The following is a 21631-nucleotide window of genomic DNA, read 5'->3' as shown; positions in this document are numbered from 1 at the left end:
ACAGAATATATCCCCATAGACATACAAATAACATAATTTAAGTTTGATGAGTTTAACTGCAAAGCAGATAATGCTATTAGAAATTGAAATAAAGTAGAAAAACTTACTTTTTGGCACACAAATTACTTTTTTTCGTGTTAAATTGTCTGTGTTTGACAAAATGTGCTGATTTTTCACATGTGATAGCAGAACTGAGTTGGGCATGCACAGGATGAGTCACATCATTTGAAACTTAGCCCTGATTGGAGAAATTGGAAGTGTTACAACTGACCCACGTTACAACTATCCCCGGTCTCCCCTACAATTTAAATTCTGAGTCTTTTTCGTTGCTGCGCTCTTACGTACAGAATGAGCGCTTGTTGCACCACTGCAAGGTTTAAACTCTTAACCTTGAAACATGAGCTGATGGGGGCAACGCGGCTGTAGGATTTTTGTGTGTGTTCGGGGGAAATCTTCCTGTAAACTGATCAGGGTGTTGGGAAAAGTAAAAAAAAATGTCGGTCAGTGGTTTCAGCTTGTGCTGCGACCGACACTCCCGCTGACTAAATGTCCGTTTAATCATTAACAAGAGGTCTCTGTGTGTGTGTTTTTTCAGTCCGTAAACCTGCTCACTGGAAGGTGATCTCTGGCTTGTCCTTGTGCCCAGAGAAGCTAGTTCGCCTGCTTCACCTTCTGCTTTTACCGCCGGCTTTTTAAAAAACTTTCTCCTACAGAGACACAGCTGACGGTAAAGATTTCCTGTCTGCCTTCATGCCAGCAATGCAAATTTAAGAAAGCGAAAGCACCGAATAAGCTATAAAGAGTGAAGCACAAAAACAGCGGAAGTTTTATTAACCGAGGAATCGGCCAGAGGTAAGTTGACTTTTCTTTCCCCCTCATTCGGTCATTGTTAGTAGCAAACCTTTATTATATAAAATAATATAATGTAATAAAATAAAATCACTATATATATATATACTGTGAATGCATTCAGCAAGTAGCATATTTTTGGCATCTATATGCACATATAGTAAAAGAGTTGTTGGAGGTTTGACCTCTGCTTCTTAATCCACATCAGAAGTTATAGAATTTTAGTCGCTGCAGTCATTTCTAGTAAATTATGAAGACATGTCAAGTCATGATCATGTAACACATAGTTAGAATTATTATTATTATAATGTCTTGAATAAAAAGTTATTGTTTTTAGTTTTTTTTTCTTTATCTCATGACTCTGCAAATATCCAAATGACATTTTTGGATGTCATTTTTTGTACATTGGTCCAGAGCTACATCAAACATGTAGCATCTGTCAAAACAGTCACTGACCATTTTTTGTTCATTGACTGACTTCTTTAATATTGAACTCCTCTCCTTGGTTTTAGTTTTTTGTTGTTGTTGTTGTTTTTTAAAAACAGCCAGAGAGAGACAGGGGAATTTCTTTAGTTCAGCCTGTACCTGCAGATACAGCAGTTTTAATTTTAATCTGCAGTGTCTTTTGGGTGCTTATGAAAACTGCTGGCTCATGTGTTATTAGTCAACAAAATTCCTCCACCCATTTATTTTCTCAGCAGTCACAATGATTAAACACTCACACACATGCTCACTTGTAGAGCAAAGGCACGGCACAGAGAGATATTTTGTCCTTACAACTTTTCTTTTACATTTTCACTCGCAGTTGGGTAGTAAATGAAATGAGATGTCGCAAATGATGGAAAAGTCTACCGAGAACCCCAGCGAGGACAGAGCGTCCTTCAAGAGCAACGGGTCCATCAAGAGCGATGAGAAGTTGTCGACCGATGGCGGCACAAAGTTGGGCAGGCTGCGATCGTTTAGAAAGAGCATCCAGCATGCAACACAGAAGAGTCCTCTGTCATCTGTCAAGGGATCAAAGGTCACGTTCAAATCAGATACACCTACAAATGAGTCAGATTCTGCGGCTTCACCACCACCTCCGTCACCCAGTGAGTACCCTCATGGCTGTAATAAAATCTGCTGTGAAGCAGGTTTTGCAGACAGGTGGAATCTCAAGGTCAAAAGAAGAGCCAAGAGGATCTTACAGATAATTTACACCTCGCTATCTCTCTTAAAAAGGTCCTCTCACAAAACATAAATAATGTTATGTCCTAGCTCTTATTAATTAATGCTTGTTTACATTTTTTCCCATGAGCGCCCAGGAGAAAGATCGTGTGAAGTCATTCCCCTCAGATGTGGGTGCTATTTTAAAGAGAGTATGCAAAGGTGGAAGGAGCAGTTGTCTGGGAAAAGGGCAGAAAGGGCCAAAACGCAAATATATCCGTTTGATCAAAGTATCTTAGCAAATGTCAAACAAAATGTTTCCTTGCTCAAAGAAGGACAGCAGGACCATGCATTACTGTGCAAAAGTCTATATTTTCCAAGGAAAGTGGAAAATTGCTCCAGAGATTTATTGGAATTTGTGCAAAAAATATGAAAATGTGGTATGTGAGGCTAGTATTTGTATTTATATTTTATATCAATTCTAATGAGCATGAAAATCAGTATTTGTTATGGCATGGCCACCTTTTACTCTCCAGCTTGGCCTGAACTCTTAGCCAAAGTTTGTTTTGTAATTTCTTTAAGTAGCCTTCAGGAAGAGTTCTCCAGGTTTCTTGATATTCAGAGCTCTTCTCTGGATGTTGGTGGCCTTTTTTCTGTTCTTTGTCAACATACATAGTACATGACTGATAGTGTTTTCTTTCTAGATGTTCATTTACTGCATTGGCGGCATTGTGTGTAGAATTTTGAGTTGAAAAATGAATGAGTCCATTGTAATCAGGCTGTAACATGGCAAGATGTGGAACAAGTGAAGCACTGTGAATGCTTCCTGGATGCACTTTAAGAAAGTCTGGCTCAGTATCAGGTAGATAAATTACTTTTATCTGATTAGATGTGTATGAAATGTCATTTAGCATATAAACCAAAAACATCATGATTCAACGATGAATATACTACACTATAGTGTACCTCCAGAAGAGTACAATCAAAGAATAATTGATTAAAGCGCAGCTATGCTCAGTAGAATACAAACAACACCAGCTTTCAGAAATGGAAAACAGCATGCTGATGTCATGTGTTGTGAGTGAGGCAATAATTACCTTTGGAGTTCATGCTTTGCTCAAAGTTCTCCTGACTTTAGCCTGAGGACACTTTAAACAGGTCACACTTTAGAAACATGAGGCTTTGCTGTAAGATGTCAACACACTGCTCCCTTTCCTGACAATAATAATAATACAAATATAAATTCTTAATAAAATGAGCAAAATCCCACGTTTTCAGTTATTTTCTGGATTTGTGGATAAAACATATTTAGCTATTGCCCACTCCCATTTGTTACTGCTGAACTTTTCAGTCTGTGCAAGAGGGTGGAAGAAACCACTCTACAGGTCTGTACAGGTCTGTCCACAGCTCCAAGTTACCTCAATTTGAGCCATGGTTACAGTTATCCTTCCCCTCAGGTCTGACATTTTAATAATAATTTCATCCTGCAACACGTGGAATTTGCTTGTGATTTTCCCTGTGAATAAACGTCTAATTTTACTTCACTGTGGTGATTTCTGACCGTTTGTACATGTGAGACTTTAGAAATAAAGTCCTGTCCTGGCCATCAAATCAACTAATTAGTAGGAAAGCTGTTTGAATGTAGATAATTTGGGAAATTTGACAAAAGCAATTCATTGCTTCACAGGAAAGGAGTTGCCTCTCTTTTCATGGCACCCTCTTAGAAATTTTCTGTTGACGAGGCAGAATCGGGCCTCATTTAGATCCATGTTGTCATGTTTCACTGTTAGCAAAGGTCAGGAGTTCAGAGGAGCATCAAGCCTCCTTTTCATCTATTTTTAAAGTGAACTAAAAGCTTGTTTTAAAGCTGCTGCTGATGTGCAGTTTGTCCAAGCTTCATTTTAGAAGGAGAAGAATTAACATTAATTAACTGATTAAACATTCAAAGAGATTATTTGTGTAGATAAGAGAGTTTTCGCAGGGGGGCGTGTAGTCCTGGAGCGTCCAGGTGTGTGTGCAAATTCACCCCAAGGTCTGACCGTGCAATTCTCAGAGAAACTGCAAAAAAGATGTTTTGTCACAATGCACAAGACCACATTTGGAAAAAAAACCACACACAGCAAGTCAGTGCAATCACCTCATACCAACTCTCACTTGTGAATGAGGGGTTATGATTTGGGCTTGTTTTGCAGCCACATGATCCGGGCACCTTGCAGTCATTGAACTTCTGTGTAATCTGAGCCCATCTGCCCAACAGTTAAAACTTGGCTGAAGTCGGGTCATGCAACAGAACAACCATCCCAAAACATTTGGCACAAGTTATGTGATTATTTGTAAATCATTATCTCATCAGAAATCAGGTCAGGCTGTCTCCTAATGATGAAACTCATTAGGAGGCAGCTTTTTAGGCACTAGCACTCTGAACTTTTATTTCTAACACAGCTTACAGTTTTTTGCATTCTTCAGATTGCATAATAGCATTGCCAAAGCCATGCACATACAAACACCCACATAAATGGATATAACCTTTAGTTTATATCCCTGTGACACCACAAAGAGAAATTTCTTTGTTTTATTAAACTAAGGACTCCAGAGTCAGTTTATGAGAAACTTCTGCTGCTACTGATGTGCTCTTCTTGCCTTTCTGTCAGGTCTGAGCGCCGGCTCTCCGGCCACCCCTCTGAAGAACAACCAGAAAAAAGAAGATGATGAGGCAGATGCTTCTTTTCGCATATCCAAACCACTGACACCATCAAAGACAGGTAAAATGTTAACTTTAATACTAGATCAATGTTGCTACATACTGGCAATATTAAAATATTAAACTTCTACCTATATTTTTTTAGTATTTACAAATTTACTACTAATAATCTACTCTAGAAAGATCAGCGTTCTATAGTTGGAAGTAATGTATTCAGGTAAAGCTGCTATTTCTTTTTACAAGTGTAACATTAACATATATGTTGGTGCAAAAATACTAATACAAAGAACAAGGAATAAAACAGAAAAGTACAAACAAAGAATACTTGATTGAAGGACAGCTATGCCAAGTAGAATACCAGATATACAAGTTTTCCTCAATGGAAAACAGCAACTTGATGTCATGTGAGGTGAGTGAAGCAATAGTTATCTTTAGAATTTATCTGTTGCTCAAAGTTCCCCTAGGTTTTCACCCAGACCCTTCTAAGTTGAACTGGTAAGCGCCTTATACTTTAGACATGTAAATATGAGTCTTTACTGTAAGGTGTAAACACACTGCTCTGTTTCCCAAAAATGAGTCTTATAGTCCGTACAAAGGTAATAATATATGTCTATGTGAAAGAGCAAATCAAAGTGCCTAAAATCTGCACATTTACAAATTGCCATTATAGTGGAGCATATAAACTTACGGCTTTTTGCTGCTGAGTTTAAAACTATGCCTGTAGAAAAGGGAGGATAACAAAACACCCTGAAATCATCAAACTTTTCTTTTTTAGATCCTGGTACTTCCAAATTCAGTAATTCTTTTATGAAAAGAGGAGCATCCATTCGTCGGAGTCTGAAAATGGTTACTAAGAAGGATACTGATAAAGTCTCCACTAAGTCCATCTCTGAGGCCTCAGTGGAGGAAGACATGGAGGAGAAAGAGGAGGAGGAGGTTCTTAGAGAAGAGATCGAAGATTGCTACGTACTGCCAAGTATCCCCCTCACACCACTGTCAGGTACAGTCTCCACTACATGTTCACGTTGGTTTAAATTGACTGGGACTTCATATAGCACATTTTTGACTGTAACAATTTTTCCACCTACAAGTGAAAAGGCAGAATAGCACCGTGTCTCGAATGTCCCCTAACATGTTTTCTGTGTATACATGCCACGCTGTAGTCTGGATCTGTCTCTTTACTGTTTGTTTTCGCAACAGACAGAGCCAATGATAAGAGCTTCCTTTGTCATGTAAATAACAGAGGGTCAGTTTATCTGTAGACACAGTTTCAAATCCAGTCTCATAAATGGGACACTGGTTTAGCTGTTAAAAAACAGTGATGGTGGCATCTTCTACTCTTAAGAATAAGTTGATGGATTTAAGAGAATTATAATCTCTTTCTTATTTAGGGACTCTATGAAAATGATTGACAAGCTCGTTAACTATTATAATGCTGTAACACCAGCAACATCAACTTCCTTGCTTCCCTGAAAACCAGGATGGTCTCTTTTACCTGTCTTTATGACTTTAATAACCTCCTGCAGTTTAACTATCTGGTATGTGTTATCTGATTTCATGGATAGATACAGTTAGGTATCATCTGCATAGGAGTGAAAATGATATTATAACAATACTGCCTGGGAATGATGTATAACAGATTGAGTCCCAGCACAGAACCCTGTGGAACTCCATAATTAGCCTTTGTGAAGAAGACTGCATAAACAAACTGGAGTCTATTAGACATGATTCAGTCGACTGCAGTGCAGTATCTTTAATACCTATGGCATTCTGTAGTAAAATGTTATGGTCGAGAGTATTGAACCCTTCACTGAGGTCTAGCAGGACAAATACAGAGATGTGTCTGCTGCCAGAAACCAAAATGATGAACCTTGTCCTGCGTGTCACTTGAAGATTCAGCTTTTTAGATCCAATTAAAAAATAAAATCACTCACAAAAGATTGTCTGGAGAAAGCAGAATGTGTTGAAACAAAGTCTATCAGGCTTCTACAACAAGAGCAGAGTCATATAAAAATCAAAACAGAGCAGCGAAATAACACAAATTAAAGCAACATAAGGGCGAAGAGCCTTAAGCACATCCACAAAAGGCAAGGTGATAGGGTAACAGGGAGATAGAGATGTAATTTAAAGAAACAAAGAGAAAAGAAGTAACGGAAAGAGAGAAAAATGAAGCAAGGGGCACAAGAGACAAAGAAAAAAAGAGAAATATAAAAGAGAGTGGCAAAATGAAGTGAAAGGGACATGGACCCCCTATTGATCCTCTACTTAATCACACAAGCCAAGGTGTGAAAGTAGAGGATCAATAGGGGTCCATGTCCCTCTTTGGGGACACTCCCATAGGGCTTAAATCTGGGACTCTCCACCATTTGACCCTTAAACTGAAGAAGCTTATCAGATGAGAGGTGGAACGTCTTCAAGCAACTTAAAAAAGTCCCGACGCTTTTCTTTCCAAGCTCCTTAGACTACAATGACCTGGATGACTGAGAACCTTCACAGACATTTCTTTATAATTTCTCAGTAACCTTAAAACCCATTAATCTCACGAAGAACCTTCAAAGTCATAATTTTTCACATCAAACGTGTAGAATCAAGGATTACCTCCAAAGCACAGCATAGCTATGGTAATGGCATATTTAGTTAGTAAACATAGCTTACTATATAGCATAACTGACTACTACCTAAAAATTACTTCAGTATATAAACAAAACACTTATATTAATTATCTAAATTTAAAATAAAAATTATTACTTATTCTAAAACACATTGCCTCCACTTTAAGAAAAAAGACTTTAGACATTTAAAATTAATTCAGATATTTCAACATTATTTAATTTCATTGGTATGCAAGTGTGCCAGGATACTGTACCAGCAGCTGAAATTGCAATTTGCAACAGCCTTCTTTGCTAGCCTATAGCAGGAGACCAATTCCAACTCACCATCTCCACAAAAGCTGCAGGTAGGTTTCATTACAGGGTAAAATTAAAGATCTTTGATGTTTCTGAACTTTTACTTTATTAACTTTTGCTGTTTAACTATGATATCCAGTAAAAATGAGCAGTAATCCTATTTTACAAGGATTATACCGTAAATCTAAAATTAAATTCTTTGACATCAAGCAGCATCAAGCCAGTGTAACGATGATGTGATGAATTGTTCTGGATTTACTGTTTCTGAATGAGCTGCAATAAGTCTACTGAAGTCTGGCTTTTTTTGCTGCGTTTATGTTGACTGGAGCAGCACTACACTCTGATTTCTACCATTGTGGTTTCATAATGAGACATAACTGATTACAGGAGCTCTGTTAAGCCCTTGGTGATACGATTACTTCTGCTTGCTCACAGTGATGGAGATCAACAAACTGATAGAGACGGGGGAGCTGGAGGAGGCTCACCTGAACCTGCTCGCCCTGCGGCAGGAGTTTCACCAGCAGCCAGAGTCGTGCTCCGATGGCTCAGCTATGGAGCTGGCCACAAGGGAAAAAGACCTCAACCTTCTCTATGGAACAATGAGGAAAAAGGTCAGCGACATAGTGTGCGACCCTCTCTCCGACAAAAACAAGAAGCTGCTGCTCCAAATGGCCCGCGTCATCCAGGAGGAAGAGAAGAGATTAAGAGAACCAGGAGGCCTGAAAGACAGCTGGATGGACGCTTGGAGGGAATCGGTTAGTGCGGGTGTGCAGGTGAAGGTGCAGAGTGTTCACTTGGACAGAGTAGAGCAGAACTCCGCCTGGTTAGCTGTTCACTTGGGTCTGTTGGGTAAAGTCATTGTGGAGGACTTAGAGAATGTGAAGCAGGAACTGCGGTGGTCCTACCCACCCAGTTTTAAAGTCTTCAGCACTTATGTGAGAGGTTATAACAGAGTCGTTGCACAGCACCTGAAGAAGCTGGAGCAGCAGGTGACGGAGCTGAAGGATTTCTATGGTCTGCTGGACTGGATCATCAACAAGTACAAGAGGTGAGTGGGTAGATTGTTCAAATAGGGCTGTTGTTTTTCCTCAAGGACACCTCTCAAAGGAATTTCCTATTCAGCCAAAACAGTACATAAACAGATGGAGACAAAATTGAAATGAACTCTTGTGCATTATATTTCACTTTTTAGAATGATGTTAAACAGTATTTTCTATTTATTGTGGTGTGATCACAAAAACTGGCATGCAGTTACTTATTGTAATGTAGTTTTGTAATGTAATTTCTAACTCTGATGCTGTACAGCTTCAAAAGCGTTCAGTCGTCTTTGTCCAACATGACATTTGTCATTAGCCTTGCAAACATAGTTTGTTGAAAGCAGCTACAAAATTGAGTACCCTATAAACAATCGTTATGCATCATTTTAGCCAGTCACACATTGCACTGTTGACAGACCGTACTCTGCCAAGAAGATTTTATTTTGGTAGCATTTGTGTGTCATTCTTACTGTACTTACTTACTTACTGTGATCATGTTAGCGATCCATTAAAATTTGGCATACATCCACTTTCAAAGTCAAGTTAATGATTTATTGGTGGAAAATTGACAAAGAGCCTTAAAATTTCTCATGTATATCTCACATGTATATGTATTGTCAACATATTGAAAATAATGTATAAAGATTTTAAATATCATGTCACATTTGACCTCTGACCTCTCCTTTAAGGCCAATTGATAGGCCAAAGTGATAATAATGCTATATAGATTTATTTAAAACTATGTTTTCTTTTTATTATTAAATTTAAAAAAAAACCTTAAAGTCATTGTTTCAATAAAGCTCTAGATCTGTTGTCGAAAAAGGACAAGCATTAAAAGTGGTCAGATGATGGGCACATTTCCTGTCATGGTTCTCTGTGTGGCAGGCAGTGATTGGACCCAAACGCAGGACTCTCAGGTGGTATTTTTAACTTAAAGGCAGCAGTTTTTATTTGCAAAACAAACTGAAAAACACAATACACGAGCACTACAAATAAAATTAAAACTCAAACTAGGACGACTGACCTAAACTGGGAGTTCATGGCATGACATGACAATTCAAAATACACAAAACACTGGGGCATCGACCCAGGACCGTGACATATCCAGTAAGTGCACAACCCATCCTACCACAAATGAAAAGAGCTTTTTTTAAAAATATGTTACATATTAAAATGCTTTTTTATTTGATGATTGCAGCCAGTAAAAAAAAATCACCAGCATTGTGTTTCCTCAGGTTTGAAACCTAGAAAACTGTGAAAAACTTGTGGTGTTGCATCTGAAAGCTGTGGGTGTTTGTTGGGCAGTGAAGGTCAGAAAAGCTCAGCTCTACAAGTCTCCATATTTCAGTAACTCTGCCTCTGCTGCTGTGATTTAGGCTATTCTTTATAGTTTTTTATGAATCTCCCATCATTACGTTAGTATGGTGAAGAGAATAAGTGAATTCAGGTGTTTTTTGGAATATACATAGAATACAGAAAATGTATTTTGTGATTTAAATTGAATTCAGATAGCCTTTGTAATGATTGCATACAGCAAACAGAGACAGATGATATGCAATAAACTCCTCAGTCGGATTCTTTGAAGGCGTGATGTGTTATGCAAACATTATAAAAGGGAAAAGTATGTCTGCATGTCCTCCTGCAGCTTTTTTATCATCTCAGATTTACAGGGGGAAGGCACCTAAAACCACATCTTCACTGTCCACATAAAAATGTGTTCACACATGGTGCAGACAGCCGTTTTAATAATACCCAACACAAAAGCAGGACTGCGAGCGTGAGTGAGGTAGGCAGTGCTGACATTATTTGTTGAATCAGGGCATGGGAAACATAAAATAAACCTGTGCTCAGAACAACATTTGGGAGACCAAAAATAAACAGCTGATCTGATAAAAAAAGAAGCACAACACTCTCGAGGCCAAAATGGGAAAAATAAAATCAGGTCACGACCACATTTTTCACAGATTATGTAAAATAGGATCCTCTTCATAAAGCATATCGCACACAGACCATAATGTAACATGGTTTTCATAAAGCAAATACATTCATTCAATATTGCATTGCAGTGTGCAAAGGACTACTGAATGTATTTAATTGGATTTTATGTTAGATTTTTTTAAACGTTTTATTTTCAACATCACAGGTAGGAAAATGTATTTTGGCCGATCTTAGTACCACAAAATGTTGTGAACTGCATCTTGTTTCACTCCAACAGTGAGAGGATCATGGGAAGTCTGTCTCTGCAGCCAGACATCCAAGATGAAAGCACTGATCTGCAGCTTGAGGAGAACTTCCTGAAACAAGTGAAAGAGAAGTACTGCAGGAGAATGCAGGTGAGGCGCTCACACTGAACTCACAACACACAGACTTTTAAATGTGTTTCTTGTTGGAATTTCATCCATAGATGAAATTTTAGTCTTTCATATTGTTATTCTTTGTGTAATTATGAGAATGAGTTGAATTAAAAGACCATTGAGATATTATGAAGCACACACTTCATTATTATATGTCTTTATTATGCCTCACTTTAAGAATAATGTCACGTTAAAAGATCTGCTAACTGGTTTTGTGACTTTCATGACCTAAACTGAGCTGACTTGACATGAATCAATTATGTATAATTGATTCATTGGTTTGTGGATTACCATTTGTGTTTGCTTTAGCTGTCTTGGCTTTTATGACCTGGGTAGAACTTCTGAAGGGTTAGGGTGGAAGTGTGGATAGATGGATGGATTGGTGGATGAATGGAAACCATGGAAAGAGAGGTTAGGCTGAAAACAAATGCTAGCTAGCTGGGTTAGCATAGTGAGCCCGTACACACAGACTCAGATACCAAATTATCAATTATGTAGATATAGATACCTAATTAGTGCTAGCATATACATTCAGCAAGATAGTACACTGAAAAAACCCCCACATAAAATCCATCACACTCACAAACCAGTGTGTGATGTCACAGGAGCTAAGTGGCCATCAAGTGGTTATTTATAGAAATGCAGTTTTTGCTAAATGGCTTGCATATGTGAAGGAACAAAAGGTGTCTGTCGCTAGGTATTTTCTGCTGTTGTTTTCTTCTAAAATTGAATAATTTGGGGGAATATGCATTAAAAGTCTAAATATTTAAAGAGAGATTGTTTTGAAGAAATGTAACAGAGTACTATCAATCTGTCTACATGCCAGATAGCCTCTCAGTAATGGTGGGATAAGTTGCAGTAAACCTCCAACATTCAATCAGATTAGAAGTTTAGTGATTAACTTGGTTACATGATGTCAGTCACTACAGGCCAGAGGTTTGTTTGGTTTTATTGCTTTAACATTCATGCCATAAAACACATTTACAGTTTGAGCACACTGATGTTGAACCAGCTACAATCTTGCCTTCAGAATAACATCAGGTCAGGTGACTTTTTAATGTGACAGAGGTCACTAACACTCATGGTAACAACCTCCCAGAGAATAAAGACCTCAGTCTGCAGCTCTGTTTCAGGAGTATTGGAGAAAGCATATCCTCTGATAATTAACCCATCTACACAGTGAAGATGTCAATCATCTGTGATGTAGTTGCAAGTTTTCAGTTCACAGTCTGATGCACAGTACTGTTAAACTTCCAGTTAAAGACACATAAAACAATAAAACCTTGGTAGGAATCAGGCAGTTTCTTCAACAGATTGTTTAAAATCATTAACCAAGTTGCCTCGATCACAACTTAGTCACATAACCAAAACATGAGTATACAAAATAGTACAACGAAAGCCTTTGATTTATTTTCTCAAAGTGCGTCAAACCCATTGACATGGTAATAAAACAAGATCACAGATAACTGAGCACATTATCAGTGTACGGTTTTTTACCAGTGCTTGTTATTTTCTTGATTGATTTTTATGTTACTGAAAAAACATATTCCTTGCTTATTGTATTTAACAGTTGTTGTTTTTTTACTAGTGAAAAACACAAAGATATTCACTGTACTTGCATAGAAGAAAAGAAAATACTCAAAGCATCAGTTTTGAGTGGTTACACCCAGCAAATGTTTGACTAATGGTTTCATTTCTGATATAGTTCTCAGAAGAGATGTTGCCACGAGTTGCTGAAACAGCTGTTTTGCTTGCACTTTAATGCTGACTTCCACTCTGCTTGGCTCTTCCTGCAGGAGGAACTGAGAATGATACAGGGCAGAGTCATTGAACTTGAAAATGAAGAGGTGTGGAAGGATGGCAAAGCTCCTAAAAAGGAGGACAACTTCCCCATTTCTTCATTTCCCATTGACATCCTAACGGTACTTATTGAAATATCACATAATGCACATAATGGGTACATGCTAAACACATCAAACCCATCAGATACAGATAAAATCTCACATTTATTTATTTAAATTAGTGAAGATTTCTCTGCCAACAGATCTTCTTTTTTAATCCTCCAAGTTGCAATGTAGTGTTTTCACCATAGGGTGGCAGCACATAACTTCTGTTTCCTTACACTGTGTACCAGCTCTGTTTTTTTCCTCAACAGAGCGTGAAATCGTTTGTTTTAAACTCCATCAAACTTGATGCTCAGCTGGAAAAGAAAGTGGTTTCTTCCTGCCTCAAGGAGTTGAAACAGTTCCCAAATGGGTATGGCAACACAGAGACAGCACATCTATCTATCCATCTGTCATAGACATTTAACAGGCCACGTTACCACAGGAATCTCAGTGGAAAAATTTCACTCCACCCTCCTGGAAGCAAGCTGATTTTACTCTTATCTTAGTGGCTTCGAAATAAACTCCAGATTACAATTTCTTATGATGGTGTGTTGTAATCTGAGGATTATTTCTTGTGACTGAGCACAGGCATTAAAGTGAGTCACAAGTATATAGATGGTTTTCTGTCTGATTACCATGACATGTAGTGCAGATGTTGTTTAAATCCATGTTTTTGATCAGTGGTGGCATTTTCAATCACTTTGGTCGCTTTTCTGACTCTTCTCATTAAAATGAAAAGTACCATGAAAATTCAAAACTCTTCCTTTCTTTGGAAGTGAACAAAGTTCCAAATTCAGCGAGGGATCAACCATTTATTTCCCCCACTGTACACATGGCGAGGGTGGGATCAAAGGTATTATGGCCACAACAAGAGAACAGCAAAAACAACTGGATTAAAATAACTTGTGATAAAGAACTGAGATGAGGAAGAGGAAAGCATCCACCTAAAAAAGCAAACAAATGAAAAATCAGGACGCTGACCTTTTTGCAGTGATCAGACAGTAATGTTATGTTATGTTATGTTATGTTATGTTATGTTAAGCAATACAAGAATATTCCCCTCGATTGGTCAGACAATCCTCTGAGGATCATGTGTTTGTCCCCATCCCACACAGTGTGTATAAGCAATCTCCCTCCTCCATCTTCCCCTGCAGACATTCTACCCAAAATATAACAGAAAAGAAACAAAACATAATCAAAATAAAGGATTATACACCCGAATTAATCAGTGAAAAGGAAATAACAAGACTCCCACACAAAACACAAGCGCTGTCATGCTGAAACAGAAAAGACCTTTTATTTACTTGGAGCTGCGAAGCTGATGGAAAACTTTCTGCATCGTGCAGCTATGACTTTTCAGCCTTTCTGCAAATCCCCCTAGTGTATTTATGATTAATAAATAACCTTTCTTTGCACTTTTGCACATTTTAACAACACTTCTTATGCATTCATTATTTTAAACATCACTTTTTCCTGTTATCTTTCCATCCCCCTTGGAGGGTTTCTGTTTCCTATAAAGTCTGTAACTTTGCTTTACAACAAAATGTCACAAAATGTTATTATTTTTAAACCCCTGTTATTTATCTGGCTTGTTTAACTCTGTCCGCCTCATCTTTTGACTGAAGCTTCTTCTTTCCTCTGCAGGTTTGAAAAAGCGTTCAGCCAGCATTGCACCTCTCACCAGCCTTTGTGGACAGAGTATCGCATTACATACATTAACAGCTTTACTTCTTTAAAGTAAGTCACGTGACTTCCTGAAAACATCCACGAATGCCCTGCCAGATTTAGCATGTCGTGACACGGTTATCTAGAGGGTTCACGCCACATTTTTCCCCCCAATAAATCTGTCAGCTCATTCATCTCGTGTGGATTTAGAGACAGGATGGATTTATGAGCAATTTTAATTAAAAAAAATGCACCAGGGTGCTATTTAGTCCCGATTTTTTGATTAAAAAAAAAAGCATGCAAAATCAAAGAGAATGAAAGGTATATTACCTAAAGTCAGAAAAAGCATTACAATTTATCTCAAGAAAACCAAAAGTGTGACGAACATGACTGCCAGTAGGTTCTGAATATGTATTACCCATCCTCTGAAAACAATATGTGTATTGTTCATTGTAACAAAGCAGTTTAATGTTTATAACAGAGAATCTATTCTGTCATTCTCTTTATTCAAGTTTTTTGAAATGAATCAAAAAAATCGAATGTGCAGACTTGAGCGGAAGTTCATGGTTGTCTTTTGCTTGGATGAGTCATCTCGCAGATATTCAGCTCTGACATATATCTGCCGGGACAGTAATTCTGTTGTGTGCCACGACTGCTGAGTCTCACAAGTGTGGGAGTTCTTTGGATGGGACAGCAGAGGCTTTTATATGCCAGAACAAAAAGAGATCCACGTGATTTCAGAGAAGCAGGGCTCTGAATGTGAAACGCTGCTGTGGTATAATCGGGAGAAAGAGAAAGTACTGCGGGCACACCAGCTGCTTCTGTCACTCGCTGTGCTGGTTAGCTCAGTTTCTGCAGGGATATTTAATCAAGGTTCTAACACTTTATATTTATAGCTGCAGGCGTAGCTGCAGGTTAAACCTAGAGCCTATCCTAGCTTCCATAGGGCACGATGTGGGGTATACCCTGGACAGATTGGCTATCTGTTCAGGGAGTATTTTCATGCTTAGTTTAAGTTTTTGCTATCATTTTGGTTAGCTGGGCTTTGCTTGATTTAATTACTGCTATCTCTTTTGTTACTGATCCTGCTGTGTTCATGTTTCTCCTGTCACCGCCTGTTTCTTTCCATATATGTACATGGAAGGACTGGGAAGAGAAATAGATGTAGTGCTAAAGTCTGTCTGGGAAATCTCATCAGACCTTTTGTTATGTTTAAACTAGGAAAGCCCTTCAGTATTCCTGTTTGAAAGCTTGATTCAGTACACACACTTTTCCTGCCTGTAGTGCCAGGGAAAACACAAGGAAGTCTAGAAATATGCAGGGAACTGGAGACACATTAAGGGAAAAGACACACCGTGTCTGCCTTTGATAAAGTTAATTAAAAAAACAAACAAAAATAATAATTCAGCTCCACTGTATTGAGTTTTCTGCAGGAAGTTTAGGAGATGGCTTAATCAAAATGCCTAAACAGGCTAAAACAACAGTGAATAGCAGTGATAAAAAGACCTGATAGGACCACATTCAACATGTTACTGAAATAAAAGCAAACGTCATATTGGCAGAGGTGTCCTCATTCTGCAGAGAATTCAGTCTGAGAATTCAGATCCTGGTGATATATAGAGTCTGTAAAAAGAGGTGGTTAGGATGAATGGCAAAAAAAACCCCTAAATAACACAGATGGTAGAACCAAAGCCTGATCACACAATGGCTCCCTGGGCTTTCACATTATTATCATCATTGTAACCATGATTGTCGTCACCGTGCTGATGCCTTAGATCCATCAGATGAGTTTAAATCTCACTGAGGTCGAAATCGAGGTCATAGTTTTCTGGAAATCTTGTAAATCCAAAGAATGACGTCACCTGGGATGTTCACACTTACAGGTACATCTGTTAGGAAGCTGAGGGGGTAGCAACTCTGTAGATAACCCTCTCAGGACACACCAACTCTTGCAGAGTATTAAACAGGGAATGGGAAGAATAAAAAACAAAATATAAATAAAATTACACCAACCCTACCCTGTAAAAACATGCGAGTTATTTAAATGAATTGAGATGTGAAGTGTGAAGAGAAATATATCTCACGGTTTGCCCCAAAGTGCTTCATTAAAAAACAAAAAGTCTGGAAAAATTGATTAAAAAACTGTAATTTTGAAAACACGTGTAACTTGTAGGTAGTATAAGACAGAAATAAACATGCAACATACTCAAGTAATTACTTAAAATTAATGTAAGCAAATGAGATGTGCTTCACCAGACTCACCAGTGCAGTTCTGATTGAAAATGTGGCAATATTATCACCATGCAACCTCATGATGATCAAGTTTTTTTATTTGTTGTTGTTTTCTCCTGCAGGAAACACATGGAGGAGTACAAAGAAACCTGTAAAGATGGGGTGAACGGCTTTCAAAAAGCGGTAGATAGTTTGATTGACAAGCTTATGCGAGACCTGGAGGATCAGTTTAAAGAAGATGTCAAGGTACGGCAATCTAGTGAATCATATGTTGTACAGGATATAAAACTGAGGAAAAGGGAATCTTCCCATTTAACTTTTTTTGTTATTTCCTTCCTCTTTGGAGCTACAGTAAAACAGGCCACCCAAACACATGAGATATCAACAAAAAGCCCAGAATCTCCTCTATTAAGTACATCAGGACTTAGTAGAATAGCTCACAAAAAGGGGATTCCTCCTTTCTTGCAGTAATAGCCAAGAGCACTTAGGGAAAATTCACAGAAGAAGAAAAAAAAAAGGGCCAAACAGAGCAGCAGACAACACGCCAAGTTGCACCAATATTTGGACAAAAGGATGAAGATGGTAACTTATCAGCTAGTTCACACTTTGCTAAATGCTAGTTATTTAGCAAAGTGTATCTGTGGCTGCAAGAAGGAGGAAATCCGGTAACTAAATGGTGCAGACAGCACCACCTGGGGAGGGAGTTACACCCCAGGAGAGATTACAGTAACCAGTGCAAACGTTGTGGGCACACAGGCTCATTACTAACGAGCAGAGGCGTGGCAAATCAATTTCATAGAACAAAGTTTAGACAAAACTACAAATATACACCTGCAGAAAAGAAAACAGCAACTTAAGCAGCAGGGCTGGCAATGCCGAACCATTAATTAAGACACTTTATTAACAAACATTAGTTAAAAGAACAAGGTTCAATACCAGCTAACACGACAGCAACAAAGCAACAACAAGGCTAAAGGAAGACAGCAGCAGTGTGTAGTCCTGGAACAACAGAAAGAACCACCCTTTAACAGTCACACAGCTTAAACAATTGCCAGGGGAAATGAATCCAATCTATAATACTTAAAGACAGCCTGTGAATAACAGGAATGAGTGCACATTGCCAGGGACCAGGAGGAGGCCACAGCTGCTTCTTATAACCGGCCTCTGATTAACCCCTAAGAAAGGGGTGAATGTTCATGCTGCGTTTGCTGACACCATGCATGAATCAAACATCTCCTACCAAATCTAACCAACTGCATACTTATTATTCACAACTATACTAGATGCTATGAGTGTTTAGACCAAAAACGTTTGGTATTGTGGAAAGTTTTAGTATATTCAAAGACACAAACTCATGCAGAATGACCCCCTAAGTAAGCGTAAGAGTACTTTCCTAAAATCTTTCTCCAGATGTTATGTCTTTAAAGTGAGAAGTAACTTTCTTGAAACATTCAAAGATACAAGGAAGTATGATATAAGCTAAATCCAGATGTTTGGCTTACATGCTGTTCAGTTCTACAGTTGTACCATTCTAATCAGCTTGGAAGTCAATATCTGGTATGATTGCTGTTATTTTCAACACAGCCTGAACTCTCACTCTCACTGTTAGCCTTTAAAAAGTCTTCAGGAATAGTTTTACAGACTTCTTGAACAATACGTGAATGCTCTTTAAGATGTTGACTTATCTTTGGTATTTTTTAACTAAAACTAAAGTGCAGACAGTTGCCTTTTTGTGTTCATTTCTAAGTTGTTTGTTACGTGTAGCCACAACTATGGTTCATTCCTTGAGTTAGGTTTCTTTTTTATGCTTGAATGATTCATAGGTCAGTGTTAAGAGGCTCGAGGACTGGACTGAAAATGAGGGAAAACACAGATAATGGCCAAAGAAAAAGACTTTCTGAAAGCGTGGAGAAATAATACTTAATACTAGTCTGGCTCCTTCAAAACAAAATTTTGGACTTTTGCACATTACTTTGTCTGTGAAGGTTCTCAGTCATCCAGGTCATCGTAGTCTAAGGAGCTTGGAAAGAAAAGCATCTGGACTCGTTTAAGTTGCTTGAAGACGTTTCACCTCTCGTCCGAGAAGCTTCTTCAGTTCTAGGGTCAAATGGTGGAGAGTCCCAGATGGTCGCTCACAGTGGACATAAATGGCCTCTTTTACTCGTCTTTCAAACCATCTGTCCTCTTTTTCCAAAATATGAGCATTGGCATCCTTGAAAGAGTGGCCGTTGTCCTTTGAGGATTCCATCTGCCCTCAGAAAATCACATGGTATGCTGGGGTTAGGTTTCACAATGAGCTCACCCGAAACCTTGGCTGATTGTGACCTACACATGAGCCACACCTTGGCTCGTGTTATTAGTTAGTGGATCATTACGGGGTCCATCATCCTCTTGGGGGGACACTCCCACAGGGCTTAAATCTGGGACTCTCCACCATTTGACCCTAGAACAGAAGAAGCTTCTCGGATGAGAGGTGAAACATCTTCAAGCAACTTAAAGAAGTCCAGACGCTTTTCTTTCCAAGCTCCTTAGATTGCACATTACTTTAGATTTTGTGATGAAGATAAATACGCATATAAGTAGGCTTTGAGAGGAGGTAGTTCCATTAACTGCTTCTCATTCAATATATTCCTTTTAATATGAGGTTTGAGGTTTGTTTGTTTTTTTACTTTTAGCCTATTTAGTAGAATAATCAGGTGTTAACTTGAAATGTGACTTTTTATAATCTGTCGTGAGTAAACCCTCAAAGGCATTGTGTGATTAATGGCTGTGTTATTTGTTGTTTTTCCAGTCTTACTTAAGGAGAATGATGACAAGGAAATGGCTCACCAACGATGAAGACTTTGATCAACTCTACAGCCGGACAAAGCTGCTTTCCCAGCACTGCAGTCTCATGATGCCACCACAAGCCAAGGTGAGAAGGAGGAGATGGCCTGGAAAAAAGTCAACAGGGGCAGTCCAGAGTTGACCAACTACTTTATAAAACTTAACAGCCAAATGTTTTTACTTACAGTACAGGAAAGGCCGCGGCTTGGAATAAAGACAGGTTGCCTGCCAAAGTCAAGTCCCTTGCTAAGGCTAAGGATTTTCTGGCATTTGTCCCAGTCTGATTAGACAGTTACCATGAAGGGAATTACCTTCAACAGAAGTTTTTATGGTAATTATGGTTTTATTTGTAGGGTGTTAAGTGATTTAAATAGGAACAAAAGATGCAGAATATCATCTAATATCTATTGTACTTAGACGTTTTTTTAATGCTTACTATGAAATCGGGAAGTCCTGTTTATTTTAGATCGATTGTCTCGGAAGTTCCAGTTAATACATTTTGCTGTCCCATTGTTTTTCTCCGGATGCTGCAAGAGCAGAAAAAAAAACTGTGAGTGTCATGAATCCTAACAGGAAAGAATGAATAGGTAGATTAAAAGGTGTCAGTTCAGATGAATTGAACCCTGGTGGTCACGATGCATTATCACCTCCAAACGAACATTTCCCGTTTTTTGCGTCCATCCTGTTATGCCGCCACCTAACTCCCTCTTTCTGTGTGTGTGTATGTGTGTTTGTGACTCTGTTACCCTGGAGACAGGCGTTTGCAAGCAAACTGCACTACCATGTGGTGATAGAATACATCGGTCAGCTGATGAAGAGTAACTACTCGTGCAAAAATCGGAAACACGAGAAGGCCGCGACCAAGATCCGTTATCAGTGGAATAAACTCAGTGATCTATTTGAGGACATGGTAATTAAGTCATCACTTCCCTATCAACACTAAAAGCAAATAAAAAGTAAAATACAAATTAATTGCTGTAGGTATTTTTAAGTACATGTCATGATTCAGTAAACCTTCAAACTACTTTGAATTTTAAACAGGTTTAATGAACAGGTGGAACGTTTCTAATTATTTTTAGCCAAGTAATCTAAACACTTTTAACCTCCTAAGACCTGAACTCTTTCATGGCATGCATTTGTAATTTCTCTTTGCTATTCGGGACCTGATGAATGTAAAAACAAAGAATGATGTCTAAATGGTCCTTTATTTTCATTTCACATAATATGCATCCTCTTTTGCTTCAAAATACAAAATACTGACCTGATCTTTGGTCCACAGATCCTTCGTTCATGTTAAAAGCAGTATAAGTGTATGTTTAAGTGGCGTATTTGCCTTTGATGGCTGGTCACATTCCTCTCAATGAGCAGCATAACAGGAAATCCTCTGCTGTGCAGCCCCTTTATTTGTGTAGTCATGTGTTTTATTCAAAATTCAAAGGATGTTCAAGGTCAGCAGCAACTCCATCAGTTTTAATGTTTTGATATTTTTTGTCTTTTACAGAAGTCGAATAATGAGTGGCTCTACCATGTAGGAGACGACTTGAGCAACATCATTGGACAGAAAAACACATCAGACATCAAGAACCATCTGCAGCCTGTAATAGAGAATTACCCAGACTTCAGGTAAGCATTTCTGCCAAATGCAACATGACGATTCACTAAAAATAAACCAGGAAAAAATCCCGTTCTACCCTCTCTTAGTCTTTAGGATGCAGGCAGATTAGGGTTTTCCCATAATCCACTAGGTGACAGATAAGGAACGCTTAGGCTGGACTGGTTTCTAGCCTTTTACAGATTTGGTGTGTACAATTTAGGCCAGGTTTCTACAAAATAACCCTGTTTTATGCCAACGGTTATATCTGAATATAGAGAGCAGTGTTTTCTGCTCTGACATTTACCAAAATTTGGCTCCAGTGCTTGTTGCAGTTGAGCGTAATTAAAATTTTCCTTTACTGAGCTTTGTTAATATTGTACAAATCAACAGAAACAAAAGGACATCGCTGTTTGTCTTGGATTAATATTTAGCTGT

At 38.4% G+C, this 21631-nt stretch overlaps 1 protein-coding gene across 2 annotated transcripts in view; it reads left to right on the top strand.

Moving 5' to 3' along the window:
• Positions 1 to 455: 455 nt before the first annotated feature.
• The window catches only part of exoc3l4 (exocyst complex component 3-like 4), a 28977-nt gene continuing 7801 nt past the window's right edge, over positions 456 to 21631 (top strand). Inside the window, exons 1-13 of one of the 2 annotated variants that reach the window (XM_026152874.2) lie at positions 456 to 852; positions 1655 to 1940; positions 4647 to 4757; positions 5472 to 5696; positions 8038 to 8650; positions 10855 to 10972; positions 12790 to 12915; positions 13149 to 13249; positions 14524 to 14616; positions 16899 to 17022; positions 19568 to 19690; positions 20360 to 20512; positions 21104 to 21225. In XM_026152874.2, the coding sequence (XP_026008659.2) occupies positions 1676 to 1940; positions 4647 to 4757; positions 5472 to 5696; positions 8038 to 8650; positions 10855 to 10972; positions 12790 to 12915; positions 13149 to 13249; positions 14524 to 14616; positions 16899 to 17022; positions 19568 to 19690; positions 20360 to 20512; positions 21104 to 21225 (2174 nt within the window). In that variant the 5' untranslated portion in view covers positions 456 to 852; positions 1655 to 1675. Of the gene's footprint in view, positions 853 to 1654; positions 1941 to 1968; positions 2858 to 4646; positions 4758 to 5471; positions 5697 to 8037; positions 8651 to 10854; positions 10973 to 12789; positions 12916 to 13148; positions 13250 to 14523; positions 14617 to 16898; positions 17023 to 19567; positions 19691 to 20359; positions 20513 to 21103; positions 21226 to 21631 lie in introns of those variants that run through there. The other variant, XM_080294061.1, reaches the window with a different exon arrangement.

The sequence above is a fragment of the Astatotilapia calliptera genome, chromosome 19, assembly GCF_964374335.1.
Source record: "Astatotilapia calliptera chromosome 19, fAstCal68.1, whole genome shotgun sequence".
NCBI lineage: Eukaryota > Metazoa > Chordata > Actinopteri > Cichliformes > Cichlidae > Astatotilapia > Astatotilapia calliptera.
Note: the sequence above shows the minus strand (reverse complement) of the source record. Positions and strands in the feature narration are given on the sequence as shown.